A 19,290-nucleotide genomic window follows, 5' to 3' on the forward strand; every position below is an offset into this window, starting at 1 on the left:
CGGGTCTCGGCACACACAGCGAGGGTGCGTAGGGCCACGGGGCTGCGCTGGACCGATGCCAGCTGTGAGCTCAGCCGCTCCCCGGGGCCAGGGCGCAGGTGCCCGCTGTGCCTCCCGCCCCCAGGGACCAGCCGCCGCGTCACCGACAGGCCCGCCCCTGCAGGTGCAGGTGGTGGCAGCACCAGGGCAGACGGCGGGTCCCACCAGGCAAGGTGTGGAGATGGGCGGGGACCCTGCCCTGGGGAGCCCTGCAGTGGGCACTCACCCGCACGGAACACGCCAGCAGGTGGTGATGGCAGGGGACGCGTCAGCCCCCACCTGCGGGGCCGGGCCCTCTGCGGCTGCACATGGGACCCCTCCTCGCCCTCCTGGCCAGTCCCGGGGGCCTGGGCAGGCCCCAGGGCCGCGATGCGGTCCCTGTGAGTGTTTGTCGCACATGGTTAATTGGCGCCGCCGCAGCTGGGGGTCCCCTGAGCCCCGACCTGTGATGGGAGAGGCCCTGGGTTTGCACACACCCCCGCCACTCCCTTTTGTTCCAAAACGCCGCGTTGTTGCGGGTTGTTCCCCTCCCTGGAGGCGGCCTCAGCGCCGCGCACCTGGCGCTACACACCGTGCCGCCTCCAGCTGGCCCGGTACCTGCAGCGCTGACCCCGGCGTCTCCCTGCCCTGCCCTCGGCCAGGACGAGCGGCGCCCCCAGCCCGTGGCATGGCCCACAGAGTGGGTGAGACGACCCGCGCCGAGAAGCCCCTGGGCTCCTTGCTGGGTGGGGATGGCTCAGGGGCCCGGCCCCGGGGACAAGGGCAGGCCAGGGGCCGCGGGAGGCTGTGGGGGAGAGAGGGGCTGGGAGAGGACGGGGGGGTGGGAGAAGGGGGCTGGGAGAGGACTCGGGAGCTGGGAGGAGGGGCTGATGGGGAGGACTGGGGAACCTTGGGTCCCAGCCCCAGCAGACCACACTCCGTCCAGACGCTCCCCAAGGCTTCCCCAACGTGCCCCCATCCAGGGGGGCCTCGGCCGCAGGGGGACTGGGGGGCGGCCCCGGGGGCATGCGTGGCTCAAAGCCCCCACTTCCAGGGGTCCTGGCGGGGCCAGGCCTGGCTCTCCTCGTGTCCCTCACAGCCCACTGTCCCTGGGCCCGCGGGGGCCTCTTCGAGAGTGCGCTGGAGGCAGGCACGGCTGCCCCGGGGAGCAGGTGAGTGCCAGGCGGGCTGTCCCCATCTGACCTCACCCCGACATGGCTGGCAGGTCCCCAAACCTTCACGCAGGGCCCCAGGGGCGTGGTCGGCCTCACTCTGGGGCTCCCCCCACCCCCACCCTGCCGGCCACCTCCTCCCGCACAGGCTTGGGACCCGCTGTCCCAACCCGCCCTCAGCTGTCCCAGGCCCTGCCGGGCCCCTTCCCTGGGCGGCTCAGCCCCCGGCTGGCATGGCTTGGACGCGAGTGTGGAGGGAGGGAGAAAGCATGGCCGGACCCCTAGTCTGGGCCGCCCCTGCTCCGCCCTCAGTGCCTGCCCTGCCCTGCCCAGTGCCGATGCCGCCCTCCTGCACAGCTTCTGGTGCCACCCGGCCCGCCTGCTGGCCCGCGGCCCGCTCTCTGCCCTGGTGCGGAACATGGCGTCGCAGCGTGCGCGCCTCGGAGCCTGGCAGGTAAGCGTGGCCCGGCAGGATGGGACGTCGCCCCGAGGATGGGCGGACCCTCCGGGGGGGCCACCTGGGACCCTTTCCAGACCCTTTAGCCTGTCCCTCCGCCGCCTCTGCCGTGAGTCCCTGTGGCGGACATGGGCTCCTCCCGCCCTGTCGGGGCCCGTCCCTGGAGGCCCCCGGGCCCCAGAGCCGCCCGCCGCAGGGCCTCAGGGTCCTCCCGATGGGAGACAGGCCCAGGCTGCCCTAGTCTGCTCTACGAGGTGGTCACCGCGCAGGGAGGGAACGCCACGAGGTGGTCACCGCGCAGGGAGGGGACGCCACGAGGTGGTCACCGCGCAGGGAGGGGACACTATGAGGTGGTCACCATGCAGGGAGGGCGACAGTGGGCCTCCCTGCCCGCTTCCCGTCCGTGCGGCCTGCGTCTGGGGTTAGAGCCACTCGCGCCCCTGGTTCTCTGCTCCCTGCCCTGTTTTCTGCTCCCTCCTCCCTGCTCTCTCTTCCCTGCTCTGCCCTCTGCCCCTTGCCCCTGCCCTCTGACCCCTGCCCTCCCCTGGCTGCTATGCTGTCGTGTGGCCCCTACAGCACCTCGTGACAGTCCAGGGACTGATTCCATGTTAGCAGCCTCTCCCGGCCAGGCCCTCACCTTGTCACTTCTGCCCTGCAGTGACCCAAAGCAGGACAAGCGCGTCCTTGGATTTACAGCGGTCTCTGGGGCAGGGGACTGGCCACCTTTAAAGCCCCTCTGCCCGCTGAGCCCCCGAAACACCAGTGGGCAGTGGCGCCAAGCCCCCAGCTGCTCTCCAGGCCGCTGCTCTCCGGGGGTTGGGGCTTGCTGGGGTGTTTTCACGAAGCATTTAGGGAAACACACGTGCTTGGTGGGCCGGCTGTTTAAAGGTGGGCAGACTGCTTTCTCAGATTTACAGAAAACGGAGCGGGCGGCACAGAGTCCCTGCGGGGGCTGTACTTTCCTGGGTTTGGCGTGGGACCAGGGGTGTGGGGGGACACACGTGCCGTCCAGTGTCACGCTTCGAAGCCCCGCCCCCCTCCCGCATCCCCGCGGCTGCTGCGGCTTCGTCTCCTGCGGCATGTGCACGGCTGGAACCTTGCACGCGCAGCCTCTTCACGCCGGCCTCTCACCTCACGGGGTGCGTGCCACGTCCCCCGTCCTCTCCCGGCCTGAGAGCTCCTTCACCGTTACTGCCGAGTGCCCTTCCGAGGTCCGGCCGCCACAGCGTGGGCTTTCAAGGGACACCCCAGGCCTGGGGCAGTGGGGGCGAGAGCTGCTGCGACTGTTGCGGGCAGGCGAGTGGTGGACCTGAGACCCTCCTCCGGGCGGGTACCCGGGGCCGCATCCTAAGGAGCCACCAGCTGTCCCCGAGGCGGCCGCGCCCCTTCGGGCTGCCCGCGGCTGTGCACGTGCGTCCGGGAGCCCCCGCCGGCCGCACCCCCGCCAGCACTCCTGCCCTTGGCCTGGACGTCTGCTCGTTTGATTTCAGCCAGTCTAACAGGGCAGTGGGAGCGTGTTCGGATCCGCACCCCCTCGTGACTCACGGCGTCCGGCAGCTTTTCCACTGCATGTTGCCAGCCGCACGGCCAGGCTGCCCCAGTGTCTTCCGGCTGTTCTGCCCGTTTTTAATTAGGTTGCTTATTTTCTTATTACTGAGTTTCAGGGTCCTTGGTGTATTGCCGGTACGAGTCCTTTATCAGATGTGTGTTTTTCCAACACCTCCTTCCACCCCGTGGCTTGTCCTTTCGTTCTCCTAACAGTGTCTTTCATAGGTCAGAAGGTTTTAATTTTAACAAAATCCAATGTCACTTTTTCCTTCCATGGATCCTGCTTTTGGTGTTTATCTAAAATGCTAGCCCCCCAAACCCAAAGTCACCTAGATCTTTTCTTGTGTAATTTTCTAGAAGTTTTATAGTTTTCGGCTTTACATTTGGGTCTGTGATCATTCTGAGCCCGTTTTTGTGAAAAGTGCAAATCTGCGTGTCGGTTCCATTGGTGTGTGTGAGTGTGCCCAGTAGTTCCAGCATCATCTGATAAAAAGAACCCCCCTTCTCCATGGAGCTGCTTTTGCGTCCTTGTCAGAGATCAGTTGGCTATGTCGGGCGGGTCAGTTTCTGGGGGTTTCTGTCCCGTGGGGCCGTGTGTCTGACTGTCTCCATACCTCGCCCGCTCAGCTGCTCCGGCTTTACGGTCAGCCGTTCAGGCAGCCTCACTCTGACTTTCCTCGTCTTTGGAATTGTGCTGCTTGTTCCAGGACACCTACCTTTCCCTATAAGCTTTCGAAAGACTGTCAGCAGCCACCAGATCAGCGGGTGGGATTTTCATTGGGGTTACGCTAACGCCGCAGACCGGCTGGGAAGAATGGACCCCTCAGCAAGACTAAGTTTCCTAGTCACAAAAACACACTCTTGCGCCATTTTGTTTGCATCTTCTTTGACTTCTTTCATCACAGCTTTGTAGTTTTTCTGTGCGGGTCTTGAACACGTCTTGTTAGATTTATTCCTAAGTACTTTGGGGTTTATTCTAATATAAATGGTAAATTTCAGATTCCAAGTGTTCGTTGCTGGTCTGCAGAAAGCAGCTCACTTTTGCACATTAACCTTGCTGTCACCACTCATTAGTTCCAGGTTTGTGTTGTCCTTTGGTGTTTTCTATGCAGACGATCATGTCATCTACACACAAAGACAGTTGTCTTCTTTCCCTTCCAATCAGTATACTTTTTATTTCTTTTTCTTGTCTTATTGCACCAGCATGGCTTCCAGTAGGGAAGTTAAGTGGTGTGGTTGCAAGTAGACTTAGATTACATTAAATGTATACTGAAAACTCGAGAGCAACCACCAAATTTGTTTTTAAAAGAAGTCAAATTGTTCTAGTTTGCTAGCTGCCAGAATACAATACACCAGAAACGGAATGGCTTTTTTAAGGGCGCATCTAATAAGTTGCTAGTTTATAGTTCTAAGTCTGAGAAAATGTCCCAATTAAAGCAAGTCTATAGAAATGTCCAAATTAAGGCACCCAGGGACGGATACCTTGGTTCAAGAAGGCTGATGAAGTTCAGGATTTCTCTCTCGGTTGGAAGGGCACATGGCCACATCTGCTAGCTTTCTCACTGGTTTCCTGTTTCATGAAGCTCCCCCAGGGGCGTTTTCCTTCTTCATCTCCGAAGGTCTCTGGCTGCGCGGGTTCTCCTCGTGGCTCCCGTCATTCTGTCATCCTTCTCTGCTCTCTCAGAATCTCCTGAGGTCGCTGGCTGGGGGCTGTGTGGTCCCCTCGGCCTCGTAGCTCTGCTGTGGTTTTCTTGCTCTCAGAAGACACTCTCCACTTCACGGCCCTGCAGCGTTCTGAAACTTTCTCCAAAATGCTTCTTCTCCCATAGGAGTCCAGGAACCAATCAAGACCCACATAGAATGGGTGGAGACACGTCTCCACCTAATCAAGTTTAATACCCACAGTTGATGGAGTCGCATCTCCGTGGAGATAATCTAATCGAGTTTCCAACCTGCAGTGCCAAATAGGGATTAGAAGAAACCGTTGCTCCCACAAGATCGATCGGGATGAAAGCCTGGCTTTTCTAGGGTACATAAATCTTTTCAAACCAGCACAGTAATTGATCAGCTGAAAGGGAAGAGAATGGAATCATACAGAATGCGCACTTAAAACGAAGAAAGCAGAATAAGAGAGGAAGGCAACAAAGAAACAAGTAACAAGTGCAACTGTTAAAAGCCAGTTACAAACGGGGTAGATATTAATTCAACCCCATCAATAATCACTTTAAATGTGAGGTCTAAATATACCAATGAAAAGGCAAAGACTGACAGCATGGATAAAGACAGAAATCCACTTTAGAGCGGTGGAGAAGCAGGCACCAGCTGCATACCGACCAAGGGGTCAGTTCACCAGGAGGACACAACCATCAGTTTGCTCCTAACGACAGAGGGTCAAACGAGGCAAGGCAAAAACTGGTAGAACCACAAGGAGAAAAAGCCGTCCACCGTAACGGGGGGCCCAGCAGCAGAGAACGGGGAGGCGACGCTGGCCACACTGCACCCCGAGAACCAACGTGACGGATCTCTCTGGAGCCCCTCAGCCGGCCGCAGCAGGGCCACCTGGTTCCTTTGCCGAGGTCGCGTCGCGACAGGTTTAACAGAACGGAGCTCATATGTTCTCAGACGGCAGTGGCATCAAGGTAGAAACCAGTAAAAAAGAATAACAGGAAAATCCCCAAACATTTGGAGAGTAAACACCACTCTTCTAAATAACACGTGGGTCCAAGAAAAGTCTTGAGAAATTTTAAAAATACTTTATAGTAAATGACAACAAAGATACTATTTATAAAATTTGTGGGATACAGTAAAAGCCATTGATCGCTAAGAGTGAAAGGAAGAAAGATCCAAAGGCAGTCACCTGAATCTCCACCTTAGGAAAGTAGAGGGAAAAAAGGGTGCTATACACCTAAAGCAAGTGGAAGAAAAGAAAAAAATAATGGAAATTAGGGCCGAAGTTGTTGAAATGAAAAATAAGGAAACAATAGAAAAAATCAACAAAACCAATAGCCTGCTCTTCAAAAAGATTCAACAAAATTAATGAACTCTCCACCGAGCTAAGCAAGAAAAAGAGAAGATGGAAATGACGAGGTTGGGGAATGAGCACCGGCCCGGGGTGGGAGAGGTGGAGGGGGTCCCACGAGCCGGGAACTCAGTGGAAACCGACCGACCCCTCGCTAGCCACAGGGCAGCCCTCGCACTGGAGGCTGCCTGACCTGCTGGACACCGGGAGTGACCGTCACAGCCTGCCAGGTGGCCTCTGTGCTGGCACAGGTCGGCAGTGGCCGTCCCTTCTGCCATCAGCCTTCGCGTGACTTTGTTCCCAGCACATCTCAGGACTTCTTGACGCCCCAAAAACTCTGTCCCTTCATGTTTCCGTTCTGCCAGGCCTCGGCCGGTCGCGCTCTCCTGTCCTGCCTTGTGCGCGTCCGCCCCCGCCTGGCGGGCCCTCCCGCGGACCCCCCCCATTTCTTCACGCACACACAGCCCGGTTATTTGATAAAGTGCAGCTCTGGGTTCTCCTGTCGGTACCAGTTTGCCTGTTTGCTGCACATGTGTTTCTAATGTGCTCTTTGCCTTTTTATTGATAATCCAGTGATTTCACCATCTTTTCAAACGCGCAGATGGCCTAACAGTTTAGGGGAGAGCAGGCCTCCCTCCTTCCCGGCCCGAGAACCACTGATCCCGGGGCTCTGGGGCCCCTTCCCCTGCCCAGTCCCCTTGGTGATTCCTTCCTGGGGGAGTTGTCGGGGCGGAGGGCCGCCCCAGGAGCCCCCACCCAGGCAGGTCACGGACGCTGAAGCTGGGGCAACGGTCCTGTTAGGCTGGGCACCCCGCATACCCCGGCAGTGAGGGGAGAGGCAGCGGGGGGCCGCTGTGGGTGGGAGGGGCGTCCGGTCGGGGTGCGGGGGTCCGGGGCCAGTGACCCTGTCCCCCCAGCTCAGCTGCCTGGCCAACCTCGTGGCCCTGCGTGGCCTCCAGGATGAGTTCGCGTGGTACCCGCCTGACCTGCTGCTCTTCTATGAGTGAGTGACCAGCGCGGGGCGGCGACCCCTGAGACCCCTGCTCCAGGGAACCCCATCCCCGGGATCCCCAGGACCCCTCGGCCTCCCCCCGACAGCCCTGCCGCCCGCCACAGCCTGGCACACGTCAAGAAGACCGACTGCAGGCGCTTCTTCAGCCGCGCCACCCGCGGGGACACGGGGCTGCTGGCCCATCTGCCAGACCAGAGGGACGCCCTGCTGCACGCGGCGCTGGCCTGCCTGGTGGGGACGGGGGAAGGGGCGGGGGGACAGGGATGGGGCGGGGGCGAGGGGACAGGGGAACCAGGGATGGGGTGCAGGGCAGGGTAGCTGGGGGATAGGGTGGACCCCCAGGCCTCCTGCTTGCACCCACACCCTGGCTCCCAGGGGGGGTCCCCGCCACGGCTCAGCGCCTCCGACCTGCTGCTGCTCGGAGTCCTGGTGTGTGACATGGACGCGTCCAGCCTCACGGCTGCAGACCCCCACGTGCTACAGAACCTGCAGCGCTGCCCCCGGCTGACCATCGCCCAGCAGAGCGCCCTCAACATGCTGCTGGCCAGTGGGACGACCGAGCTCGGGTGGGTGGGGGTATTGCATGGGCCGGGGGGGTGAGGGCCACTGCCCGCTGACCTCTGACCCAGGGCAGCCTCTGGGGCACAGGGTTTGGGGGACAGCTGTGGCTCTTCGGCACCCCCCCCCTACTGCCCCAACACTCGCTGGGCTCCGCACAGCCCCCCCTCCCATGCACAGGCCTCCCGGCTCCTGGGACCTGGAAAAGCTGCAGGCTCTGGGGTCCCTGACCACCCACATCAGACCCCGGCTGTGGGCGCAAGTGCAGGAGGTAGGGTGGGCCCAGGCGGCCACCAAGGAGACGGGCAGGAAGGCGCAGGAGGAGGGCAGGGGGTGCAGGGGGGGGTCAGGAGGGGCAGGGGGCGCAGCCTGCACAGCTCCTGCCCCGCAGGCCGTGGGCCTGGCCTTCTTTGGCAGCGTGGTGTCTGAGTTCCGGGTGGGGCGGCTCCGGCCGCCAGACACGAGGCGCTTCGTCACCAGCTTCCTCCAGGCTGCAGCCACGGCGGGCCCCCCCAGGCTGAAGCGGGGTGTAGGTGAGTGAGGCGCCACGGTCGGGGGACCCGCTTCGGGTCTGGGCTCCTCAGCCTGGAGTTCCAGGGCGTGGCCTGGTGTCGCGACCCTGGCCCCGGGTCAGCCTCCACCCGCCCCCGGCCCCGCAGGGACCCCCTGTGTCCGTGGAAACATCACGGCAGCCACGCTGCGCGACGACCTCTTCCTGGTGCACTACGACTGCGCGCAGCTTGAGTCCTGCCTGGGGGGCCGCGTGCTCAGGGCCAACCTGCACCCCCTCCTGCAGCACCCGCTGCCTGCCGAGTGCCAGCGCGTGGTCAAGGACAAGCTCGCCCAGGTGTGCCGGGCCCCGGGCGGTGGATGCAGCGGGGACAGGAGAGGAAGAGGTGGGGTCCTGGGTCAGGAGCGGGGAGGGAAGAGGAAGGGGGAGGGGTGCAGCCTGGGGGGGAAGAGTGGGGAGAAGAGCAGGGAGGGCTGGGCCTGCTGGGGCAGCGCGGGGCGTGGCGGGACGCAGCCTCCCCCCAGGTGTTCCCGCACGGCCTGCCCGAGGCCCAGCTGCGGCTCGCGTCCTCCCTGGTCTACCTCTACTCGGGCGCCGAGATCGCGCAGTGGAACATCACGTCCGCCAATACGGTGGTGGCCCTGCTGGCCTCGGACGTGGCTCTGGAGAACCAGACAGAGGTGCAGGCCGGGCCGGGCCGGGCCGGGCGGGCCCCGTGTGGCCGGCGCCACCCACTGACCCCCGCCCGCCCCCAGGCTGTGCTGCAGAGGTTCCTGGAGCAGCGGGGCACACTGACCGGGGCACTGCTGGCGGCCGTCGGGGGCGCCCGGCTGTGCTGGATGAGCGCCCGGCAGATCCAGGCCATCCGGCCGGCCGAGCTCCGGTGAGGCCCGCAGCCAAGGGCACCGGGGGGGCCAAGGAGTCGGACACCTGGCAGGCCGCAGGGGGGTGGCTTCGGCGAGAGCATCGGGAGGTGGGGGCCGGGGTGGGGCGAGGTCCCCACACAGCCACATCGTGCACCCCATCCTCCCTGGGCCCCCCCCAATTGACAAGGGGCCACGGGGTCGGGGGTCGGGGTTCGAATGCCCGCTCAGCATCCCCGCCCCCAGGCTGGCCGGCGCCCTGGATGTGTCCTCCTGCACGCAGCCTCGGAAGGACGCGCTCTATGCCAAGGCCCGCGAGGCCTTCGGCACCACCAGGACCGAGGCCGCCTACTACCGCCTCATGCGCCCCTACCTGGGTGAGCCCTGGCCGGGGAGGTGGGGAGCCCTTCCCTGTAGGCGCAGCCCTCCCCTCTCACCACCCCCCCCACAGGCGGCGCCCCCGTGGAGGAGCTGCAGCGCCTGGCACAGGCCAACGTCTCCATGGACATCGACACCTTCACCAGCCTGAACCCCCGCGTGCTGCAGGTGGGCACAGGGGTAGAGCCTGGGGGATGCAGGTCCCAGGGGGTGCAGGCGGGGTCCTGGTGGGGGGAGCAGGCGGGGTCCGTGTGACCCGCCCCATGCCGCAGGGCCTGAGCGCGGGCAGTGTGGCCACCCTGCTGGGTCCAAACGTGGGCGACCTGCGGAAGGCGCGCGGCCACCCCACCGTCAGCTCCTGGCTGCGTGGGCTGAACCACTCCGCCCTTGGCAAGCTGGGCCTCGACGCCACCGCCAGCACCCCCGGCCCAAGCCCCCCGCCCAGCGGGGCCCCCAGCACCACACCTCCAGCGCCCTACACCTCAGGCCTACCTCTGGGCGACGCCGCACCCCACACCTCGGGTACGACCCCCACTGCCGCCCCCTGCACTCTGGGGCCCCAGGACCCCGCTCAGCAGCTCCGCTGCACCCCCCCCCGTCCACCCCCCACCTGCAGGCTTCGGGTGGCACCAATGCCACCTCCACCCGGGAACAGCGCTGGGCGGTGGGAGGGGCTCAGGCAGCAGGAATGCACTGACAGGGTCCCTTCCTGTCCCGCCCGCAGGGATCCCCCCAGCTCCCCAGAGCTGCCTGCCACTCAGTGTGGCTCTGCCATCCCTCCTGTGGCTGCTGCACTGGGCCCTGGCCAGGCCAGCGCCCCAGCCCCTGCAGCTGGTGCTGTCCCGAAGGGTCCAGGCCTGTGCGCGACACCTGCAGACCCCAGAGTAGGACTGAGAACACAAGCCTGCGAGGAGCTCGGTGCCCGGCCTGCCCAGCCCTGCAGGGACCACCACGGCCCCCTGGCCTCCCCTGGCCGCAGCAGGGAGGGGCGCCCTCCACAGCCTCGCCTTTGCCGGCTGCTTCCAATAAAGCACGGGGTTCTCTCGCTCCAGGGTTCCTCGCTTTGCGCCAGGGGCCCTACACGCCGCAGCAGTAAGCTCACAGTGTGGGAGCAGGATGAGCCGGCCCTGGGGGCAGAGTCAGGGACGTCCCCACTGCCCCCACACTGCTGGACACGTTTGTCAGTCCATCTGTTGTCCAGGCGCGCGTGGAGGGGCCAGGAGAGACTGTGCTCATTGGGAGGGCAAGGGTGGGCACAGCCCCCCACCTGCACCTGCCCCCCACACCGCACGATCCCCCCCAGGCTGCACGACCCCATGCCATGTTCCCTGACCATTCTGCCTTCTGACCACCATAGGCCGTGTCTGCAGCAGGTCTGCGCCCGTTTATTGAGTTCCAGGCCCACGGGGGTGGGGGCGGAGGGGAGCACAGGGATGCTGAGTCTCTCCCAGGCAGGTTCCGTGGGGGCGGGGGGCGGGGCTCTGGAGCAGCCGCTCAGGTCAGGTTCACAGCCAGGAGCAGAGCAGAGAGGGTGGCGAGCAGGGGCTCAGGGCTGGGGAGACGGGGCCCGCCCGAGAGGGCCTCTGCGCAGAGACCAGCCGCTTGGGGCTGCCCCCGGCCCCGCGCCGAGCCCAGCCCGTCCAGTCCCCGCCCTCCCCCGCCCCGCCCCGCCCAGGCCCCGCCCCCGCGCGCAGCCCCGCCCGCTCAGGCCCCGCCCAGGCCCCGCCCCGCCCCATCCCAACACGCCCCGGCCCGACCCGGGCCCCGCGCCCACCTTGGAAGCTGAAGTCCAGGACCAGGTACCCGTCGGGGACGCCCCCGCGGAGCCCCAGCGCATCCAGGTCGCTCTGCGCCTGCTGCGCGATCCAGTCCCGCACAGGGCTGCTCTGGGCCTCGGCGGTCAGGGCCCTCGCGTGCGACCCCAGCAGCCCCTGCACCTCCTCCACGCTCAGCAGCTGCCGGGCACGGCGCCATCAGGGCCCCTGCTCTTGCCGGGAGGCCACGGGACGCTGAGCTCCAGCCCCCCAGCCCTGCCCGCCCGCTCACCAACAGGGCCTCCTTCCGCAGCCTCTTGAACGTGGCCATGTCCATGCTGACGTTCTGCTGGCTGAGCGCCCGCAGGTCCTCCACAGGGGCCCCGCCTGCCGACCCAGAGGCGCCCTGAGCTCAGCCCCGCAGGCACCCCGGAAACACCTGGCCACGCGCATGGCCTTCCAGAAGCCAGGACTTGCAAGAGGCCAACTGCTTGCATGGGGGTCCCTGGCCTCCCAAGGAACTCTTGGGGTCCGCAGCCCCTCCCAGGACCACCCTGTGCACCGCAGCCCCTCCCAGGACCACCCCTGTGCACCGCAGCCCCCCCAGGACCACCCCGTGCACCGCAGCCCCCCCTGGACCACCCCTGTGCACCGCAGCCCCCCCAGGACCACTCCTGTGCACCGCAGCCCCCCCCCCCAGGACCACTCCTGTGCACCGCACTCCCCTCAGGACCACCCCTGTGCACCGCAGCCCCCCCCAGGACCACCCCTGTGCACCGCAGCCCCCCCAGGACCACCCCTGTGCACCGCAGCCCCCCCCAGGACCACCCCTGTGCACCGCAGCCCCCCCCAGGACCACCCCTGTGCACCGCAGCCCCCCCCAGGACCACCCCTGTGCACCGCAGCCCCCCCAGGACCACCCCTGTGCACCGCAGCCCCCCCAGGACCACCCCTGTGCACCGCAGCCACCCCCAGGACCACCCCTGTGCACCGCAGCCACCCCCAGGACCACCTCTGTGCACCGCAGCCACCTGCCCCAGGACCACCCCTGTGCACCGCAGCCACCCCCAGGACCACCTCTGTGCACCGCAGCCACCTGCCCCAGGGCTCACTCAGGTAGGGCCGTATCCTCTCATAGTAGCTGAGTCCGGTCAAGTTGTGGAAGGCGATGCGGGCCTTGGGATAGAGGGCGTCCAGCTGAAGCGGGCGGCATGTGTCCAGGTCCTGGGGCTTGACCGCCCTGGGGGACAGCAGAGGGCTAGGCAGTGGGCTGGGGCAGCACCTACTCTGCCCGGCGGCCCAGGAACTCACCAGAGGGCACGGGGCGGCATGGAGCCCAGCTGCTCTGGGAGGACGTGGCAAAGGTAGGCGGGGCGGAGCGTGACCAGGAAGCCCAGGGAGTTGGAGCTCAGCTTATTCCCGCTCGCCAGGAAGCGGGTGAGCAGGGCAGTGACCTGCGGGCAGTCGCTGAGTGTGCAGGGCATGGGGACACACCCCCAGGCCCGCGCAACCCCATGCCGCGTGCCCCACCCCCCAGGCCCGCACAACCCCATGCCGCGTGCCCCACCCCCCAGGCCCGCACAACCCCATGCCGCGTGCCCCACCCCCCCAGGCCCGCACAACCCCATGCCGCGTGCCCCTCCCCCCAGGCCCGCACAACCCCATGCCGCATGCCCCTCCCCCAGTAGGGGTCACCTGGGGAGTCATGTCTCGCCACCGGCTTTGCCACGCTGCCACTCGGAGCAAAGACTCCAGGATGTCCACGGACGTCAGGTTCCACTTGCCGATGTCCTCTGGAGACAGCAGGTAGAGCAGGTAGCGCACGTGCCGGACCACGTCCTCGGGGTAGCCCTGGGGGTAGGTCTGAGCCAGGCAGGACTGTGAGGTCCAGGGCACCCGAGGGCTGCCGCGGCGGGGGCTGCGCCCTCAGTACCTGGTCCAGCTTGCACTTGAAGAGCGCCATCTGCCCCGTGGTGAAGGGGATGTGGTGCACGCGGACCAGCTGTGCAGCCAGCAGGGCGCCATCCAGGCAGGTCTGCAGCTCCGCGTCCGAGTAGGTGACCAGGGTCTCGTTCACCTCGGTGACCACGCGCCCGGGAGGACAGCGGCCTGCTGCAGGGGCGAGCAGGTAGAGGGCGGTGGCCTCTCTTCCCACGTCTTCTCCCCACCTGTGTCCGTGCTGAGACCTGGGCCTCAGGTTACGCACGGGCAAACAGACCTGCTTCTGCCCAGTGTGTGTCCTGAGGGCTGACAGGTCCCTAGGGTGGCCCGCACCCACCCGCGGCCTCTCCCTTCACGCACGCACCCCCAGCCGAGACCCCCGCCTGGGCCTGCCGCCACGCCGCGGTGCAGGGCACGCTGTCCTTGGCGCTCCGCTGCCGTCGGGCCAGCCCTGGGTTCCAGGCCACGGTGGTCAGCTCCGGCTGCCACCAGGATGGCTCTTGGAAGGCGGTCACCACGTGCTGAGGACGGAGTGGGGCAGCTGAGCCGCGGGGCTGCGTACCCGAGGCGGGGGCTGAGGGGGCAACGGCGGGACTCCCCTGCGGGGGGCCGTGCAGCGCCCGCTGGTCCAGGATGGACAGCGGCCAGCTCGACGCAGGGAGCACGGCCTGAGTTGGGGTCCGGCTGGAGGACTGTGGAACCCTTCCAAAGACAGAGAAGGGGAGAGAGGTCAGGCCAGGCGCTGGCCCCCGAAAGATGCCACTGAGGGGCTGGCGGGGTGGCACCCCCGACACCCCACTCACCCTTCCGGGAGACCCCCGTGCTGCAGGGCCATCCTGGCTGCTGCCTGCTGCTCCTGACCCAGGGCGCCCAGACACCGCGCCCACTGGGCCAAGAGGGTATCAGCAGATGCGGGAAGGTGGCAGGCCGGGCTGCCCAGCGTCCGCACGTCCAGTGCCCACACGTCCTCCACGCTCCACTGCGGGCCCCACGCGCCCTGGCCCCATGCATGCCTCCCTCAGCGCCTCGCGCCCCGCGCGCCCCGCCTCGCGCCCCGCCTCGCGCCCCGCCTCGCGCCCCGCCTCGCGCCCCGCCTCGCGCCCCGCCTCGCGCCCCGCCTCCCTCAGCGCCTCGGGCCCCGCGCGCCCCGCCTCGCGCCCCGCCTCCCTCAGCGCCTCGGGCCCCGCGCGCCCCGCCTCGCGCCCCGCCGCGCGCCCCGCCTCCCTCAGCGCCTCGCGCCCCGCCTCGCGCCCCGCCGCGCGCCCCGCCTCCCTCAGCGCCTCGCGCCCCGCCTCGCGCCCCGCCGCGCGCCCCGCCTCCCTCAGCGCCTCGGGCCTCGCCTCCCTCAGCGCCTCGGGCCCCGCGCGCCCCGCCTCGCGCCCCGCCTCGCGCCCCGCCTCGGGGCCCCGACGCGCGCCCCGCCTCGCGCTCCGCCTCGGGCCCCGCGCGCCCCGCCTCCCTCAGCGCCTCGCACCCCGCCTCGCGCCCCCATGCAACCCACCCGGCGCCCAGACCCGCCCCGTGACCCCCACCCCTCCCCGTGCCCCCCTTGGGCCGCACCCCCGTACCCGGCAGGCCAGGGCCATCAGCAGCAGGTGCTGCCGCTCAGGAGCCCCCCGGGGCAGCAGGCTCAGGCCGGCCTCGGCTATCCAGGCAAAGAAACGGGCGCAGGCCCGGGGGCCCCGGAGTGCAGCCGACCTGTGAACGGGGGTGTCTAGGGGAGCCTGGGGCCTTCGACCTGAGGTCCCAGGGTCAAGGGGGCCATGGGAGCAGCAAAGCTCAGTGGGGCTGGGGGGGAGGGGGTGTGGCTGGGGGATCTGCAGGGAGCCAGGGGGGATGGGGGTTTGGGGGCTGCAGGTGCACCATGGGGTTTGTAGGGGGCTGCGGGGGTGCAGGGGGCCACAGGGAGGCTAGGGGTCCGCCGGGGGGCCTGGAGGTCCACCAAGGGGCTGGGGGTCCGCTGGGGCCCTACTTGAGGAGCAGCAGGGCGGCTTGGAAGGCATCCAGGCTGACCGGGCCTCGGTGCGCGGAGATTTGACGCGCCAAACAGTGCAGCTGCCGGGAGAGCAGGTGGGGGCCGCCGCCCCACGTGGCACCTTCCGGGCCCCCCCGCGGCCATGCCACCCCCCCACCCCCCCCAGAGCCCCCCCAGCGCCCAGCTCCAGCCCTGCGGGCACAGACCGGGCGGCCAGAGGCCCCCTGAAGGACAGCCACCCTGAGGGCGTGGCCTCCCCCACACCTGCAAGGCTGGCTCGCGGGCCACCCTCCCCTCCGCCCCAGAGGGTCCTGGGGGACAGAGCCTCGAAGGCTGGGGCCAGGCCCAGGAGGCCCCCTGCAGGGCGGGCACAGAGAGGCCGCTGGCCAGGAAGGCGCCCATGTGGACGGAGGTGGGCAGAGGGCCAGACGGCCACTCCTCAGGGGGCCCCCCTGGTCCGCCCCAAGGGCCACTGGGGACTGACCTGGCTCTCCCGAAGCGTGACCTCCTTCCGCCCCACAGCCGTGGCCAGCTCCTGGACGTGCTCCCAGCTCAGCCGCGACACGGAGGCACAGGTGAGGCCCCGCAGGTGGCGTGGGGACAGGCTGGGGGAGGCCAGGGTTGACTGCCAGCGGCCCTCTCCCACGCCACCACCCGAAACCCCGCATCTGCAGAGCCCTCAACCCAACAGTGTAGCCGAGGTGCAGAGACCTTGCCTCGGTTTCCCCAAGGCCTTCCCAAGGGGGCCAGATCCAAGTAGGGCAAAAGGAGAAGGGTGACAGGCATGGCAGGGACAAGGGCTTAGGGGCTTGGCATCAGGAAGGACGCCCCGTGCGCCTGGCCTCCAGCCTGCCTGTGCTCAAGGAGGCCGGGAGAGCCGGTCATCCCTCAAGCCACTTGCCCACTATGGGCACGAAGTCCCAAACCCACCTTGTAAAGTCAGATGTGGTGGTCACAGCTCCGTCAAAAGGCACAGCCTCCTGGGGAGCACAGGGCCCCTGGGAATTGTAGGCACAAGCCCAGCTCCCCCAGGGCAGGTCTTTCTCTGTCCAGCTCCACCATGGACTCAGCTACTTCAAACCCCAGCTACTCCCAGGGCCCAGCTACTCCTAGGGCCTAGCAGCTCCCTCAGTCCAGCTACTTTTCAGGCCTTTCTATGACTTAGACCCACGGGTGGCTATTCCTGGATCCAGCTACTCTTGCATCCAGCTACACATTGGGCTCTGCTACTCCCTGGGCCCAGCTACTCTGAACCCAGCCATACCCCTCAGACCCAGCTGCACCTATGCAAGTGGGTATTTTGGAAACTGGAGTGCACAGCTAGTTATATATCCCCATGTGGCTGCGTGGGCACCTGCTTGCATGTGGACGTGCTGACATCCCCCATCGCCATGCACAGCTGGGACCCCCTCCCAGGCCTGGGAAGCCCCCCACCATGCCCTTGGGGGGACCCTTACCTGTCCTGTCTCTTCAGCCGGGGCTGCCAGAGACAATGCCCACCCTGCAGGGGGAGGGGGTGTGAGTCCCAAGGAAGGGCCAGGGGCTTCCAGGGGCAGCTGCCCTGGTAGGGAGGATGGGGCTAGGCCTGGTCTCCCGCCCTGTGTACACCCCGCAGGGAACAGAAGTAAAGAGTTAAAGTCCCTGAGTCCCTGAAGTCACAAACCGCCCCCCCCCGCCTCCATGTCCTTTCCTGTGACTCAGCTGCTCAGGGGGGCAGACAACTGCCCCACAGACATCCCCACTTGGTCTGAGCCCGTCACTGCCCAACCCAGCCACCTGCCCGTGCTGGGGGAAGCCGTGGTGGGAACGGGGAGGCTGGGGTCTCCCCAAGTCCTGCAGCACAGCACCCACAACTCACCGAGGCTGAGAAGGAGGAGGAGAAGGCTGCAGGGGGCGGGGGTCGTGTGGGGCCCCGGGGCAAGTCGTGCAGTCTGGAGGGCCATGGCCTGTGGAGGTCGGCGACCCTGAAGACCCTGCCCCCGGCAGGGTGAGATTCGCCCCCACACCCCCGCGCCTCCCCAGGCCGGCCCGGGGTCTTGGGGGGCCGCAGAGGTCCCAGGGCCCCCAGGGGGACACAGGTGCTACCTGGGCAGGCGCGTGGACAGAGTCTGAGCAGCTCGAGCCTCCCCGGCCCCGCCCGCCCTTTCCAGGAAGCTGCAGCCCGGCCGGGGTTAAGACCTGACTCACCGCGGCCCCCAGCTGCGAGGCCCTGCCGCACGGCCCCACCCACCCTGTCACCCGATTCAACCCGAGGAGGGCGACCTCCCGCGCGGGCTGCCTCGGTTTCCCTGCCTGCATCAGGGGCGCTGAGGCTACACGGTCCCCTCTCTACCCCCCACAGGCGCTTCCTTCGAACCCAGAATCCCGCCAGGCAGGCAGTGCCCGGGGCGGGGTGGGGGCCACTGCCCTGGGGCCCCCCTCGGGGGAGGGGCTGGGGGCATCTTCCACCTGTGAGCCCTGGGCAACCTCAGACATGGGGGACAGTGGCCAGACCCAGCAGCCACCTTGGGGAACCTCACGTGCTCTCTGGGGTGAGGGCTACCTGCAGGGAGGGCAAGGGGTGGGCACCTGAGCCTGGGGAAGCAGAGGCACCCCGGCCTGCACCCCGGCCTACCTGTCCCCTCCCCGGGCTTGGGAGGGGGGTGTTTTCACTCCCCAGTGGCCTCTTCAGTCGAGAGGTCTGGGCCGGTGCCACCCACATGGCTTGGGCACAGGGCAGCCCCTGGGGACGGCACCTGCACCCCAGGCCCCGAGTGCAGAGAAGCTGACCTCCAGGCCAGAACCCAGGGGGACCTGGGACCACCGTCCCCAGCCCCTCGAGACCCAGGGACCCTGTGCCCAGCTCCTGATACCTAGCAGCGGCCACCAAAGACTCCCAGGGGGCCAGATAAGGGTGCCCCCAAGCCACCCGGCTCCCACACCTGCCCCGCAGAGACCGGGGCGCATGGTGGGCCCTGGAATCTGCATTCCCGGAGCCCAGGCTGGCGAGCAGCCTCTGGCAGCCCCATCCTGGCTTTGCGGGTGAAGTGGGACCGGAACCCCCCGGCCACGCTCAGCCCCCACGAGCCACCCGGAGCCGGGACAGGGCGACCCCGGGATCCTCCCACCCCACCGCCCGGGCACAGCTGCCCCTTTGCTCCCTAGTTGGGCCTGGGGTCCAGGAGGAGCCTGCTGGAGCAGGTGCCGGCTGCTTCCGGGCAGGGTCCTCTCCTCGCCCCCAGCCCCGGGCCCTGGGAGGGCAGGCTGGGCCAAGTGACCAACTCAGGCTGCAGGAATGCGCGGGGTGAACCCAGTGCCGAGAGAGGCCGTCCCCTGATGTGGGTGGGAGCCAGGTGGGGGACAACCCCGGGGCCGCCACCCACAAACAGACCAAGGCCCCTTGGGGCACTGTGGGGTCACAGCCAGGGCCCCCGTCCCCCGTGGCTCGGCGGGTAGAGCAGACCCTGGGGAAACGGGGCGTCACCCCACAAGGCTCAGGTCACCAAGTTGGGGTGCGCGGGGGCTGCCGTGGCCCCGGGCAGGGCGAACGTCCCACTGCTTGGACCCCAGGGTCTCTGGTAGCTCCACCTTCCCTTTCTGGGGCTCAGGCCAGAGGAAGCGGTGTTGGGGGGGGCTGGGGGGCATGGAAGGGACATGGGGAGGACCTCAGGTCACCTTGCTCCTTGGGCCCTGTGCCCCAGGGGGCAGGAGAGCGGACGGGACCCCAGACCCCCCGGGGTCCCAAGGCTCTGCCCCAGCGCCCCTTGTCAGTCCGGTGGGCTGAGTACGGAACGGGGGTGAGAAGGCAGCTCAGGGCCTCCTGGACTGTGTACACGGGTCGAGGGGGTACTGGGGGCCCCCGGACAACCTGCTTGTACCCCAAGATCTATAGGTCCTGCCCTCGACAGCATGCGAGGGGCCCAGGCTGGGTGCTGCTCTGCCCCCGGGGCCCTGTGCGCCCCCCCGACACGTGCGGCCGCTGCAGCCCCATGACGGCCCTTTGGTGCCCCCTTTGGCTTGCCTGGCTGGGGACGGAGGGGGGACCCCGACAGCCATCGCTCCTCACCCCTGCACCGGGTGACCGCAGGCCTCATTAGTGGCTAAT

At 67.1% G+C, this 19,290-nt stretch overlaps 2 protein-coding genes across 2 annotated transcripts; one reads left to right on the top strand and one right to left on the bottom strand.

Annotated features, from left to right (window-relative positions):
- Positions 1-1,044: 1,044 nt before the first annotated feature.
- Positions 1,045-10,884, top strand: LOC143666789 (mesothelin-like protein). The gene is made up of 14 exons (XM_077140328.1): positions 1,045-1,190; positions 1,371-1,644; positions 7,132-7,217; positions 7,331-7,457; positions 7,602-7,792; positions 7,965-8,055; positions 8,176-8,311; positions 8,444-8,631; positions 8,820-8,975; positions 9,051-9,178; positions 9,405-9,535; positions 9,610-9,704; positions 9,809-10,639; positions 10,738-10,884. Exons 1-14 carry the CDS (start codon positions 1,045-1,047, stop codon positions 10,882-10,884), a joined length of 2,727 nt encoding a protein of 908 aa, XP_076996443.1.
- Positions 10,535-17,337, bottom strand: LOC143666791 (mesothelin-like). Its single transcript, XM_077140329.1, has 16 exons — positions 17,292-17,337; positions 17,065-17,152; positions 16,664-16,707; positions 16,137-16,204; positions 15,691-15,811; positions 15,204-15,286; positions 14,800-14,929; positions 14,245-14,628; positions 13,609-13,854; positions 13,224-13,514; positions 12,986-13,153; positions 12,602-12,744; positions 12,403-12,530; positions 11,583-11,677; positions 11,311-11,491; positions 10,535-11,119 (listed from the first exon to the last, which is right to left on the bottom strand). The coding sequence occupies exons 2-16, from the start codon at positions 17,147-17,149 to the stop codon at positions 11,031-11,033; spliced, it is 2,256 nt and encodes a 751-aa protein (XP_076996444.1). The 5' UTR covers positions 17,150-17,152; positions 17,292-17,337; the 3' UTR covers positions 10,535-11,030.
- Between the last annotated feature and the right edge of the window lie 1,953 nt (positions 17,338-19,290).

This window comes from Tamandua tetradactyla, chromosome 23 (assembly GCF_023851605.1).
Source record: "Tamandua tetradactyla isolate mTamTet1 chromosome 23, mTamTet1.pri, whole genome shotgun sequence".
Lineage (NCBI taxonomy): Eukaryota > Metazoa > Chordata > Mammalia > Pilosa > Myrmecophagidae > Tamandua > Tamandua tetradactyla.